At 35.5% G+C, this 14,746-nt stretch overlaps 1 protein-coding gene across 2 annotated transcripts in view; it reads left to right on the top strand.

Moving 5' to 3' along the window:
- Window positions 1-8,137: 8,137 nt before the first annotated feature.
- LOC105053700 (protein root UVB sensitive 1, chloroplastic) overlaps window positions 8,138-14,746 on the top strand; it is a 28,640-nt gene continuing 22,031 nt past the window's right edge. The window contains exon 1 of one of the 2 annotated variants that reach the window (XM_073245569.1): window positions 8,138-9,123. In XM_073245569.1, the coding sequence (XP_073101670.1) occupies window positions 8,272-9,123 (852 nt within the window). In that variant the 5' untranslated portion in view covers window positions 8,138-8,271. The remainder of the gene's footprint in view (window positions 9,124-14,746) is intronic. The other variant, XM_073245570.1, reaches the window with a different exon arrangement.

The raw sequence follows: 14,746 nt of genomic DNA, 5'->3' as shown, positions 1-14,746 counted from the left end.
GGGGATCTCTACTAGATGCTCCTCCAATGATCGATGAAGCTAGGTATGAGTATGGAGGTACCCCTATATATACGGTTGATGGACCAACACATTCATAGCTGATAGTTCTCAGTACATATAAGGACAGAGACTGCATATTAATGTGAGAATAACACAGCATTTGATGATGTGGGGGCTGATCCTAGTTATGTGGTAGCTATCATGGAGCATGCAGAGTATGAATCTAACGATCCTATACCACTTAATCAACTATATGCATATCATGCTCGGGTTAGAGGATTAAGAACCACAATGGCTGATATAACTTCATTCGAAAATAAAGCCGCTATTAGTTATAATTCTAATCCTACTGATGATGAAGATAAGGATGATGATACAGAGTCTGATGATAGTGATAGTGGGGAGTCTAATACGGAAGAGGATGTCCACTACATGAGGTACCCCTTATTCCTGAATTTGGACTGGTTTATGCGTTCGATGACGATGAGGCTGCATCCCATGGAGTATTGTCAAAACATGCATTCTTTGATGTAAATGAAGAGTTAAGAAAGGGAATGACATTCGGATTGATCGGATTAGCATATATGGAGGATACGCACACCTTTCATTTGCTTCGACATTATGGAGATCTATTATCTAGAACGTGTGATGTGATAGTTTGGAATGCATCAGGACGTCTCCCACCATGTGACATTCATGACCACCTCCATAGTCTAGATCGACGAGGACGGCATCACCATGATTGGATTCGAGAGCACCGGAAGCATTTTGACGTATGAGAGTACTGGGAGGATTTAATTGTGCTGGTCCACTTATGCTCCCCATGATGGATTATTATGATCCATATCTGAAGTGGTGTAGGAGTATCACTAGGTGATTCATCTCGTCATTGATGAGTGAGTGGTCCGAGATGAGGTTCCATCTTTCAGATAGCATGATGAACATTATGGTAAGTATATTTTACTTTTTATCTCATTTTGTTATGTTGTTCTTATTATACTTATGAATAATGTTTGTTTTTCCTTTGATCCTGATAGTTTTAAAAGATCACATCGCTGTACCACCGATAAAGAGGCTTCCATTCGATTACTATTGTATGCAAGGACCAAGACTTGTTGATATCATAGATGACCTTATTGACACTATGCAAGTTGTTTCTGAGGATAGACGACTTCATACTGCACCGTCGACGGATGATCCAAGTATCTTATCATATGTCCAGCACATCTCATATCCTGGCTTCTCGAACTTTGACCTCTCCATAGATGATGTGTCTATATCATAGAGGATGAGTGAACCGAGAGATACATCACACCATCCGATGAGCAGCACGTCGATCATACACATGGGTTGGCTAGAGATAAGGATAGACTAAGGATTTTTCGAGGCAGACGTCAAGCATATATTAATAAGTCGAGCATGACAGTATCTTCCTTTTATCGATCGATATCATGATTGAGCTATTACAACAACGACTAGAGGTGACACGCATCTACAAGAGACAGATATGGAGAAGGCCCTAGTACCTTAGTATATATGCCTCTTGATAGTTGTAATAGTTGTACATATTTTTTTTTATTAACAAACTTCATAATGATCAACTATTAGTTTACATTATTTTGAAAATAATGTTATAAGTTTTTTTTATCTAGATGCACATGTTAGAATTTTTTTTGGTTGCACAAAAACATCTTTGTTAAGCTTGATACAGGTTATATGGTTGGAGTTTGGGATTATCCATCATCTCTAAGATATCCTGTAATGTTAATTATAAATGAATTTTTCAAATAACATATACGAACTTAGAATGATTCTAATGTCTTTGGAGATCAATTTTCTTCTGACAAAAAAAAAAAGAAGAATACAGAGATTCATCACAACATCAAGAATTACTTCTTCCTTCTTGCTCTTTTTAGCCATTTTGGAACTATGGGGACATGCCATTTAAATAGAGTGTAGCTGGAAACTTATAATGCCTTAATGTCCTTTTTTTGCCTCAAAATCACTAACCCATAACAGCCAAAAAGTGCAACTAGCATGAGTTTTTATTGCACAGCTCTAAGACAAAATTAAAAAGGTATAGCTTTAAAATGGTTTGCTCAGTGTCTACTAGTTAGAAAAATTCAGTGTCAACAAGGTATAGTTTCAAAGTCACTCTACCATAGGGTGACTCATATAGTCGCCTATGATAGGGCAACCCATAGAGTCATCCTATGGTAAGGCGATCCATATAGTCATCCTACCATAGGACGACTTTAAGTTGGCCACGGGCCCCCCAACTGGTGTTAATATTGCTAAGTTAGCATAAAATATCGTTCTATAATAGAATGACTTTATTTCAGATAGTATGTTGATAAAAAATTTGAAAAAGATAATATTTTGATAATTTATTTAAAAAAATATTATTTTGATAAAAAAATTCTCTCAATTTAGAGAAGAATCCCACCCATCGTCCCTGTAATGCCCCCTAATCCCCTCTCCTCTCCTCTCTCTCTCCATTTAGAGAACCCCCACCCGTCGGCTCCCAATCCTCTCTGATCCTATCCTCTCTCTTTCTATGTAGAGGAGAACCCCCACAACCTTCGTGCCCCCCCCCCAATCCTCTCTCCCCTCCTCTCCTCTCTCTTTGTTTGGGGTTGTCAGCCCTCATCCTCTCCTCCCAAACTCCACATCCATTGCCGGCCTTCTATTCTCATCCCTAATCCCCACTTGTGGGTCCATGTTCTCTCCTCTTTTCTCCAAGCCCACTACTGTTGGCCCTTCTTCTCATCTCTTTCCCAAACTCCTTTCATTATTGATCCGGTTATGATGTTTTAGAAGTTTAGAGGGAAGACATTGGTGTCGATTTTAGAGTACTGTTATAGTTTATCTATTTGAATATATCCGGATGTAGCCCACATTGACATGCATCGAGATTTATTTTACATATTTTAATTGATATAGACTCTAACTAAAGATAAATCTTCGATAAGGTGATAGGGATATATTAGATGGTTTGATAAAGTTGAGCTCTACACAACCATTATGGATAAAGTCCATCTTTCTATCTTTGTGATTGATTTAGATACTGCCTCTGATGGATGAGGCACATTATAAAAGGATATATATGGATTTAGTCCTCTACTCATCAGAGAGCTTAAGATATGCTCTCCATCGGGTATACTCGAATTAGGGTTAGAAAAATTAAGATGCTACTCGACAATAGTGAGTATCCAAGATTGATTCTCTTGTAGTTGTAGGTTACAGATGGTTACAGATTGATTTTTTTGAGCTTGAACAATAATGGCCGGAGATACGATTATTTTTACATTAAAGATTAAAGTTTTCATCATTAATAGTATCAGAGCATATAATTTGTAGATTAAAAAAATTTAGTTATGGCATGCTTAAACAAGCTTCCACACTATGGTATCTCGAATTCAATAAGATAATTACTTTCTTTGGATCTAAAGATAAATATTATTGATCAATGTATATACTCAATGGTCAATGGGACTAAGTTTATAATTTTGGTATTATACAAATAATATTTTGCTTATCAATAGTAATTTTGATCCACTTAAGAAAATCAAACAGCTTTTATTTCAAAATTTTGAGATGTAAGATATAAGTGAAGCCACTCACGTTATCGGCATTAAGATTCATAGAGATAGATCCTTAGGACTATTTAGACTATCTTAAAGAAATTATATCTATAAAGTACTAAATTTAGGATGAAAGAAAATATTCCTCTAAGTGTACATATATTGTAAAGGATGATACATTTAATAAATCTTAATATTCAAGAATTAAAATAAAGATAGAGAAAATAAGATTCATAACCTATGCATCTGATATTGGGAGTCTATGCGTATGTTTATATGGGTCCAATCATTTCTTATTCTACATCAATGTTTGGACATTATTAACATAATCCAGGAGTAGAGCATAGAAAAGCTGTAAAGAAAGTCATACATTACTTGTAGGGTATAAAAATTTATACGCTCACATACAGACAGTCTGATCATCATACAGTAATGGACTATTAGAATTCGTATTTTGCTAGATGCATCAATAGTAGAAAATTTATTACTGATATATCTTTTTACTTACAAAAGGTGTCATATCTTAGATGTGTGTAAAATAAAGTATATAAAATAAGGTCTTGTTCACTATATTCACTATGGAAGCAAAATACATAGCTTATATGAGACTTTCTCATAAGCTATAAGGTTACAAAATTTTATCATGAAACTTAGAGTTGTTGACTCTATTAGCAGATTGATAAAGATATAATGTGATAATTCTATAGTAAGATTCTTCAATAATATAAAGAGTACAGATGCTTGCAAGTATATTGATATCAAATACTTTGTTCTCTGTAAAGAGATAAAGGAGAATATAGTGTCTATGGAACATATTAAAGAAAAATTGATAATTATAGATCAGTTGACTAAAAAACTCATTCTCAAATTTTGAGGATCAGATGGATCATATGAGATACAGCTTATGATATGTATTGGACAGTATGTATGAAGTCATCAAATTAGATTTTATGATATAGTTCAGTTTATTTATGCTAATCAGCTATTTGCCATGTGATATAAAGATGACCAAAGAATAGATATAAAATTTACTCTATTCATAAAGTAAAATTTTACATAAAGAATTTGATTTTAACATGTCATTAGTGTTGTGATACATCGAAGATTATGTGTTAATTGATAATATATTTGCCTCCTTGATTTGCACTGATGATTTTGTAATCAAATATATGGTATATATATCCTGTGGAGGAATTAAATTTTTTAAATATGTTTATAATAATTTTTTAACTATCAGATCCAGATAAGATTTCATTAAAGTTTTTTTGAAATAATTTAAATAATTAAAATAAAAATTCTCATGTTAAATTGGGCCAAGTGGGAGAATGTTATAGTTTATCTATTTAAATCCATCTGAATGTAGCCCGTACTAACACATGTCGAGATTTATTTTATATGTTTTAATTGATCTGGACTCCAATTAAAGATAAATCTCTGATAAGATGATAAGGACATATTAAATGATTTGATAAAGTTGAGCTCTACACAACCATCATGGATAAATTTCATCTTCTAGTCTTTGTGATTGATTTAGATACTGCCTCCGATAGGTGAGACATGTTATAAAAGGACATCTATGAACTTAGTTCTCTACTCATCTGAGAGCTTGTGAGATCCTGTCCATCGAATATAGTAGGATAAAGTTAGTGAAATCAAGATGCTGCTCGATGACAATGAGGAGCATCTGTGATTATTTCTCTTATGATTGTAGGTTGCAGATGGTTACAGATTGATTTTTTGGACTTGAACAACAATAATTGGAGGTATAATTATTTTTGCATTAAAGATTAAAATTTTCATCAAGTACTACCTAAAGGATGTGAAGGAGTTGCCTTCATCCAAAGGTATTCATCTCATTCATCCAAAAATTTTATCCATGGTCAAGGTTTTCATCACTCTAGATTAGATGACTATTTTCTATTTGCTTGCTTGAGTATGTCTCTACGGGCTTCTATCATTGCTCCATAGTTTAGTGTCTCATAGGATTGGTTGGCTGCACATGATTTGCATGTGTTGGCTTATTTATGAATGTAAGCATATGCGCATTCACATACATAATCTAGTATAGGTTTAGATGTTTTGACTTTGCAAAAGTGTACACATTGTATTTGGACCTACAATTAGTATTTTATATTCTCATAATATTTTTAGATATTATGATATTTGTAACCTTTAAGCCAAAAATCCCTATTTATGCACCTCAGTTGTGCCTATAAAAAATAATATTAGTTATATTCTTCATTTTTTATTACTTTTGAATTTTTATTATTTAATGGAATTTTTGAGTCAATGAATCATTTTTGGGGGTTATCTAGCATTCATTCATTTCTGGTGTTTCTTTAGAGTTTGGTCATCTAGGCGATTTTAGAATACTATAGTAGGAGCTTTAATTAACCAGAAGTTGTAGTTAATCCTTTGTGCCATATGAAAACATGTCAACTTCTTGGTCTATATTTGCATTGTTTTTGATGAGGATGTCTTTGGTGGATTCTTTGTTTGGTCGTTTATGAAATGTAAACATATGATTGATCTGTGAATGCTTTACTAGATTTCTAGTTCTCAAAGATGATTCTACAATTACTATTTTCTAGGGTTTTCTTGAAAAGCTTATGATAATGTGCCTTCAATTTTTAGGAGGTATAACATACAGCTAGTGATGGGAAGATGTTGGTTGGATGGCAATGCTTTAGTAGAATAAATTATTTGTTTCTTGCGTACATGCACAAAAATTACTCCTCTAAAACCATACATACTGCAACATAAATCTTATATGCCTTCCAAGAAATTATGAACTTACCCAAGATGTTCTTTTCCTTTTGATATTAATGCATCAAATTTAACTTTTTAGAAATAATTATTCAACAAACACACAATTCTCTTGTTCTTTATTGGCATTCAATAATATGCACATCTTGATGTTAGTTATATAGAGAAGAAAAAGCTAGGGCTGTCAATTTCCTATTATCCAGCCAACTGGCTTTTTTACTAAATCAACTCCTATTACTTTGTCATTAACATTGATGGTAATAGTAATGCTCTTTCTTAAGATTTTAAGAACACGTCTTCTTTCTCTTGCTCTTCATGTAGTTTGATAAGATACATTAAATTTTATTTGTTTGGCATGCATTATCCTTGTATGATCCGGTTGATGCTTAAGTTAGGCCATTAGGCTATTGTTGTGAATATTGTGCATCATTAAGTTGCCTTGATCGAATATATCACATGCAATTGGTTGACAAAAGAAATGATAGGCATGGATCGAAGCATAATATATATGTTTGTTTCTATCATAATGTATATGTATGTATGTAGAAATGATAGTGCCATATTTAGACCTTATATTATATATAAATTTTAGTCCATAGGCCTATGTCCAGATAGGTCACTAAGTTCATATATTGTCATTAGGAGTCACAGTAAGTGTAAAGTGAAGTATCCTCTTTCTTGTAGTAAGATGCTTAATTCATTAACTTATTTTATTTATGATTTTCTATTGTAGGATACAAGTAACTTATAACTAACTTCTATTATTTTTTGCAGATGGCGCATTTGAAGTCCTCGAGAAATTGGGAGAAGAGCTTTAGAGTCTCAAAAAAGTAAAAGAGAGCTCTTCCATGGTTGATCAGCTTGTTGCTATTTGAAGTGATATGCTGAGTTTGTTAGGGATATCCGGGAGCAGTTGACAGATGTCCACAAGATGTTGATAGAATAGATCCTTCCATTTTATGTTTGACATCTCAATGATCATACAGGAGTGGGCAGTCATAGATCAACTCCTCCGTTGCTAAAATGAGAGTAGGAGGGGTTTTTACTTGGGTAAACAGACATTGATCTTCCATGCTGAAGATATAGTCCTCATTTTGGGAGACTATCCTGAATGGGGTAGCTATTGATATTAAGAAGGTTTTCCAAAGTATGGTTAGGACCACATATTTTTCGGAGATGATAGTTAGGAGGGATGTATTAGAAGATAGGATCAAAATATTATTATTTGATTCATCTTTCAGTACCATCCGATCCATAGTGCAGCTACTTATTACGTACTTTTGAGATATAATTTTATTTTCTTTATCGAATCTCAGCATTATATTATGGATCTTCTCCTCTATCGATCCCATAGGAGAGATTGGCCAGTATACATGGGCTAGAGTAGTCTATGAGTATATGATGCAATTCATTTTGGAGGCTACTGAAAAGGTAAAGAGAAAAGAAAGGTGCGAAAGAGAGCATCGATTATTATAATTTTGATGATAAGAGAGATATTAAATTATTTATTTATCTATTTATTGAGATTTATCATTTTGAATTTATATAAATAATTTTTTATTATATCATCTAATAATTAATTAATTTTTTTTTTAAAGTTGTCTTTTTGAAAGAATGGATATAGTTTATCCAAATACTTATGGTCGATTTTTTAAAATAAAAAATCTTAGTTCAAAAAATATTTATGGAGAGATTTTAAAAAATAGAGATATATAATTATTTTTGATGTTCTTCATTCCCTTTGTAAGATGGGAGGACCAATGGGTTTAATGTTTGATTATCACCCTCGCGCGAATGAAACAGCCAACTGGATCAATCCTGTCCAAAACACGCCGAGACCGACCCCAGAAAAAAGAACGACCTGCATAAAGTGAGGGAGAGAGAGAGCGGTTTGGGCGGCGGCGACGGTGGTGCGGTTGCGATGCACACCTGCGTGTGCATGTGGGGGCAGCGGCCGCTTCTGCTGCCGTCCTCCTCCTACTCTTCCTCTCACAATCCCCTTCGCCTTCCTCCTCCTTTCCGAACTAACGATTGCTCCCATCTCCGCCTCATCCCACGTCCTCTTCCTAGCCCTCGCCATCGACATCCTTCCCTCCCTTCTCCCAATCCAAGCAGCCTCCCCCTGCCTCCATCGTCGCCGGTGTCCCGATGCTCCGTCCTCCCCTCAGTCCCACTCGCACCTCCTCCCCCTCCGCCGCTCCAAGAAGACGGCGGTGGCAGCAGCGACGACGGCAATAATAACAAGAACACCAACAACAACGACAAAAATGGGTGGGGTTGGTGGTGGCAGTGGAACCCCTTTGATCCCGATTGCCGGTGGAGTTTCTCTCCTCCTCCTCCCCCGCGGCCCTTCCCGCTCCTCTTCCTTGGGGACCAGGAGAGGGACGAGGTGGCGGCTGCTGCTGCGGTGCTTCTCTTCCTCCTTTCTCTCCTCCCCTATCCTGCCCTGGCTAGAAGCGATGGTATGGGTGCCTCCATCTGGGAGGTGAGGGGGGGCAGGAGGAGGCGGCTCGTGCCCGATCCTTGTGGGGACATCTTCGTGGTCGACAACCGCAACATCAGCAATTGCAAAGGCGGTGACCATGGCAATGGCCGCTCCCCTTTCCACCATCCTGGACTGGAATCTTGCTGGCGGCACTGTAGGGATCTGGTCGTGAGGCTGTTGCTCCCGGAGGGATACCCTGACAGCGTCAGCAGCGATTACCTCGAGTATTCCCTCTGGCGAGGGGTCCAGGGCATTGCCAGTCAAATCAGTGGCGTCCTCTCGACTCAGGTACTCCTCCTTCCGATCCCCACCCAAAAGAAAAGAGAAACGAGGATCCCTCGCCTTTACACTGCTTTGGTTTTTGGTTTGTTTCATGGTAGCAGACGGAAAATTTAATCTAAGCATGCAATGACATTAATAACAAAAAGGAAAGAAAATAATACGAAGAGAGAGGAAGAAACAATCCCACGCTGAAATGCTTTTCCTTTTCCAACCATAATCTGGTGCGCAATTGCGGATGCAACAATGGCAAGATTAACTTTCTTGTCTGACCAGGGGAAAGGGGCAACCTCCTAAACCTCTTAAATCATAGAAGATTATGGTTCCATCTCAGGTTGCCATTTCAGACAACCTTTAGATTATTATCATCTTTGTCAAGCCCATCCACTTTCCATCTCCTTGAGTTTAACCTATGAAAGTTTATTTGGAGAGTCTGGACCTGCCTCATTCCTGTGTACTACTCACCACGAAGACTCAATGACTAAGTGGCTGAATAGTTTGCCCATATATGTAGATTCAGTGTGTTACACTTTCTGAGGACATGTGTGGTCCTTGAAGTCCCTGAGTCTGCCTTCTCTTTGGGCGAGGACTGAATAGTCAGAAGAATGGAACATGTGAGTTCCAAGTCAGAGATTTGACCATGAGCCTGATCATGACAGCATCTTTGAAGGTCTGGCTGTGATGAAAAGGACATCGTAAGATCCAACATAGATTTAAAGTTGCCACTCAAGATGTAAGTGGTGTTGGTCATGGAGATTTACTAATACAAACATCGCAACTCCACATCCCAACATATTATAGAAGCACCATGGGATCTTGACATGGGCTTTATTTTTAAGCTGTTAAAGTTGATCAATGATTGCTGGCCTGGAATCTTTTTCGAGGATCGGATGTACGATCACGTACAGTTGTGTTTAAATAGGTTGGAGATCGTATCAGGTTTAGGCAATGATATTCATTGCCAAATACCTTTCAAATGAAGGATTGCACAAAATCTCTGTCTGGAAATAAAGGAAGCAAAGGTGAATTCTTGCGTAGTAGAACTAAGTGATATCAGATCTGTTTGAATTTAGGAGAGCTTCCTCGTAGTGTGACTTGGAACATTAGTAATTTAGGAAACTTAATTAACTTAGTTTAATTTTTGGATTACTTTTTAAAGATATATTTTTCATAGGTTCTAAAGTCCTACTTTAAGTAGGGTTGGTGCCTATAACTCCAACTACAGGTATAGGTTGGGTTAGAAAGGTCATAAGTAATTATGCTTAAAATCTGAAGCTTTGGTTATCTTTTGTTGTAGAAGACATGGTAAGGATTTAGCTGTTTAGGAACAGGATTACATCTATTTAACAGGAGTTGGCTTTTTCTTATATACACAAAAGGGTAATGGAATAAAAGAAAGATTATGCTTGTTTTTTCATGTTGAGACTTTGTAGACAAAGGTTTGAAGCTTTCAAACCTTAAATTATGCCTAGGTCTTCGGTAACATACCATCTTTCTTAACCCTTCCCTCAAGGTTTTCTTCAACTTTTCTTTTGACCTGTTAGATTACTATCTAGATCTGTATTAGGTTCCTTTCTCCTACTAATACCTTTAGTTCTCAGTCCCTTATGTTGCTGTATATAGCTCCAGACGTTATTTCGTCACCACCTTCACGGTACGAAACATATGATCTCAAGGTTTTTAGTATAGTTCTAGCAAACACAAGATTTTTGTAATCCTGTCATGTAAACTTTCTGATATCCAAGTCAGATTCTTTATCCTGGAACATTAGGTGAATCTCTACCTTCTGTAACAATGCACCCAAAGATTCTATCCTCCATGGTTCAACTTTAAAGAAATAGTATGCTTATCCATGTAATTCAAGTAAGTTATTTATTCTTATGGCAAATCTAGACCCCATTTAACCTAATTGGTCCAAGTTCCATAGCTTTTTCCACCTAATAGCTTTTGCATTGGGTGGCAATTTCTGTCCTAGATCTGTGAAATTGCTGGAAACAAAAAGGCGTAGGTGAGGATTTTTATAGTGGGGTCTAGTTTGGTTTGCTAGAGAACCAATTTGATTATATAGATGGAGTGGGTTTGCATTTAGCATCCAGACCTGATGGATCCCCATCAGTTGATCGAACCTTGAAACAAATAGATTGTGGGACATGGGCTGTCAGTGCTTGATTTGGTGTATTGGAAAGGCTGCTGCAAATTAATATTCAAAATAAAGAATGGAATGGAAATTCAGCATTTGTCAAGTTTTCTTCTCTACTTTATTTTCCTCTCTCTCTCTCTCTCTCTCTCTCTCTCTCACACACACACACACACACACACACACACTCGCTCACACACACACACACACACACACACATACAATGACACAATTCATTTTGATGCCTAACCTTGGATCCCTTCTTTCTAGCCGTCTCATTTTCCATTTGATAAAGCAGTCAATTAACAAGTGAAGCCCCAGTTGGCTTGTCAAGGGTTAGAATCCGTTTGAAAGCAAATGGGTTGATTGTGGTTTACTTTTTTCAACCTGATTGTAAATCGACTGGGTATGGGTTTTCCCCATTTTCTATTGAGTTGGTAATTAGACATCTCCCTCAAGATCTAACAACAGTTAGTTCCAATCCATATAGGATAATCATTGTTGCCTTTGTGTTGCTGCTAGTGTATGCTGCATGATTTCATAGACTTCTACTGGTAAGCTAAGCAGCCTGTAGTCACTGTGTTCTTTGCTGTTTCTTTTTGAGAAAACATGTTTTTATATTTCAATTTATGACTGCATATCATGGGATAATCTTAGTAGAAAGCCTTGTTTTTAGAAATGACCACTCATCCATCAACCTTTGATACTTCTTACGCAATTGTCTCATATATCATTATTGCAACTTTGTGGCATCAAATCCTTAATTTTATCATCCCATGATCAAATACTGTCGGAATTCAGCCCTTAACATTTTTGTTTTCAAAGCACCCTAATCTTAAAAGATTGTCAAAACTTTTTATTTTTCCTTGTCCATCATTTGCTCCATCATTAGACTTTTGATGTTGCTGTTCCTCGCAGATGCACCACATTGCACAAGTTAACATTCACATTACTGTCTCTTGGTCACTACTGGAATATTTTACGGCTTTGTTTTTTTCCTAATGTAGAATATTGACTACATAGATTGCTTACTTTCTTATTAATCCATGTGCCATATCAACTTCCAATCTCATGACAAAAGGAGGGATTGTTGTGCGAGCATGTGTTAAAATATATTCATCTTTGTATTCTCAAAAAAGAAAAAAAATCCAAAATGGTGCCCTCTCTTCAGATTTCTTCTTATGGCTTCGAAACATAAACTTATGTCTCGCTAGACTACATTTTAAATTCTGAGATTATTTATTAAAGCGATGAAATATAATTTTTGGTATGAGAAAGCCTATATGAGTTAGACATTTTTCTCCAAGAAAGAGTTGGACAGATGACTTTGACCTACAATCACCTTGGTCTTAGGCTCAAGCAAGTAGAGAAAGTAGTGGAAGAAAGTGCCCTGTAGTCACCCTGAAACTTATACCTACCAGTAATGCTAGTAAGTTTGTTACATCAGAACTTCTTTCTACACCTTATATTTCCACTCCCAAACGCTACTAATGCTATTAAGTTCAGACAATGAGCTCTCATTTAGGTTGCTGGATCTAAAATTATTGGCTGATAAGTCATTTTGCTTGGATGCATGGAACTTTGAATTGGTATACCCATATTTTGCGAAATCTTTTCATTTGTGTGGTTACTTCATGGACTCATTTGGTTCACGGGAAGTGGAGAGGCGAAGAGGCAATTCTTGGGAAGTGGAGAGGAGGCTTCTTGTTTGGTTGGAGTTTTAAGAGGAGAGAGAATGGAAAAACATCTTATCATGGGAAGATATTTTTCACATTTCATCAGAAGTAGAAATCCATGGGAAGGTGGATTTTGGAACTTCCCACGGGATGGGAATTGATGGTGTTGTTTTCTTTCCAAAAATATCCTTTTAAGATTTACGACTAAGATTTTGCAAAATATCAATGGATGGTCAGGATGAAACACTGAATATAATATTAATATTATAATATTTATTATATTCTAATATTATTTTAATGTTTATACTAATATAATATTTTTATTAATATTAATAAAGTAGTTATATTAATATATTAATATTTATATTAATGTAATATTATATTTATATCAATATTAATAAATTTATTATATTAAAATATTAATATTATATTAATATATATATTAGTATTATATTAATACAATAATTTATTATGATCTAATATCATATTATAATATATTAATATTATATTATATTAATATAAATATAATATTATTATTTATATAAAGCTTAGGAGCTAAAGGGATGGTTGTATATCTATTAAGGGTATAATAGGTATTCTACATAGTTTTTTTAGAAAAATGGTTGCTTAACCAAACATAAGTCACTTCGCAATAAGTCACTTTCCTATGGTCAATCAAACATGTCAAGATCTTATTCTCAGGAAATAACTTCCTAGAAAGTAACTTTACTTCCTAGGAAGTTATTTCTTAGGAAGAAAATTTCTTTCTGCGAACCAAATGAGTTCTATGTATTTTTCACATTGTTAAGATAGCACAAGTCTATTATTAGGTCTTGCATCCTTGGAACTAATATTTATTTAAGCCCATTGCGAATAAATCAAGAAATATCATCTTAAGTATGGGAATTTTGAAAGTTTCTCAAGTGTTTTAAACAAATTTGTTATTAGAGTTTACATCATGTTCATGTGCAGTTTACTATAGTCAGAAATACATTCATCAAGTTGTTGATCTTGAGAAAGATGGAAATTCTACCTCTCACTTGTCCAATAGAAAAGTAGTGCATTAGGTTGTGAGGATATCACTGAATTTCATACATGTCAAAACCTTCCAATCTTTAAGCTGAGACCTACCCAAGGTTATATTGTCCTTTTATAGACACTTTGTACCTTGAAGATGGAACCATGTAGCGTATTGAGTTTTTGAATGCCATGATACTTCTCCAATCATTTAGCATTGGATAAAGTAGCTAGTAAAACCAGTATAGTTTCACAATAATTTCTCAAATTCTGTTATGCCATGGCCCTGAAGGTTTATTCTTTTGCATACTTTTCAAAAGTTGCATGCCCCATAATTCTCTGGCTTGACAGTTGTTCTCATGTGTCCTCCCTAATTGTGATTTTTCAAAAATCACTCTTCAGTGGGATCTTTATTGACTGGCTTCTAGCTTTAGCCTTCCATATCACTCCTAATGCAATTATTATGATGGATGTATTTCTCAAGTTCTCTTCTTCCCCATCTTAGCTAATTTTAAGTTGTCCTGAGTGTCTTCTTTCAAAAATCAGCATAACATTAAAAATCACCACAAACCACATACTTAGCAATTCTAGTTTCTTTCTTTTTTTTTTTTTTTCATTTTGCCAACACAATTTTAACCAGAGAGTAATAACTGCTGATAGAACTTTCTGCTATACGTGCTTTTTCTTACTGTTCTGTACTCTTTTAGTTTGACTGATAAAATTCTGGATAGTGCTGTTCCTTTTCACTTTATTTTCTGGGTTCAGATTCAAACTGTTTAATCTTGCATACTATTTTCATTAT

This window comes from Elaeis guineensis, chromosome 11 (genome assembly GCF_000442705.2).
Source record: "Elaeis guineensis isolate ETL-2024a chromosome 11, EG11, whole genome shotgun sequence".
Taxonomy (NCBI): domain Eukaryota; kingdom Viridiplantae; phylum Streptophyta; class Magnoliopsida; order Arecales; family Arecaceae; genus Elaeis; species Elaeis guineensis.
The sequence above is the reverse complement of the archived record's forward strand: the minus strand, read 5'-3'. Positions and strand labels throughout refer to the sequence as shown.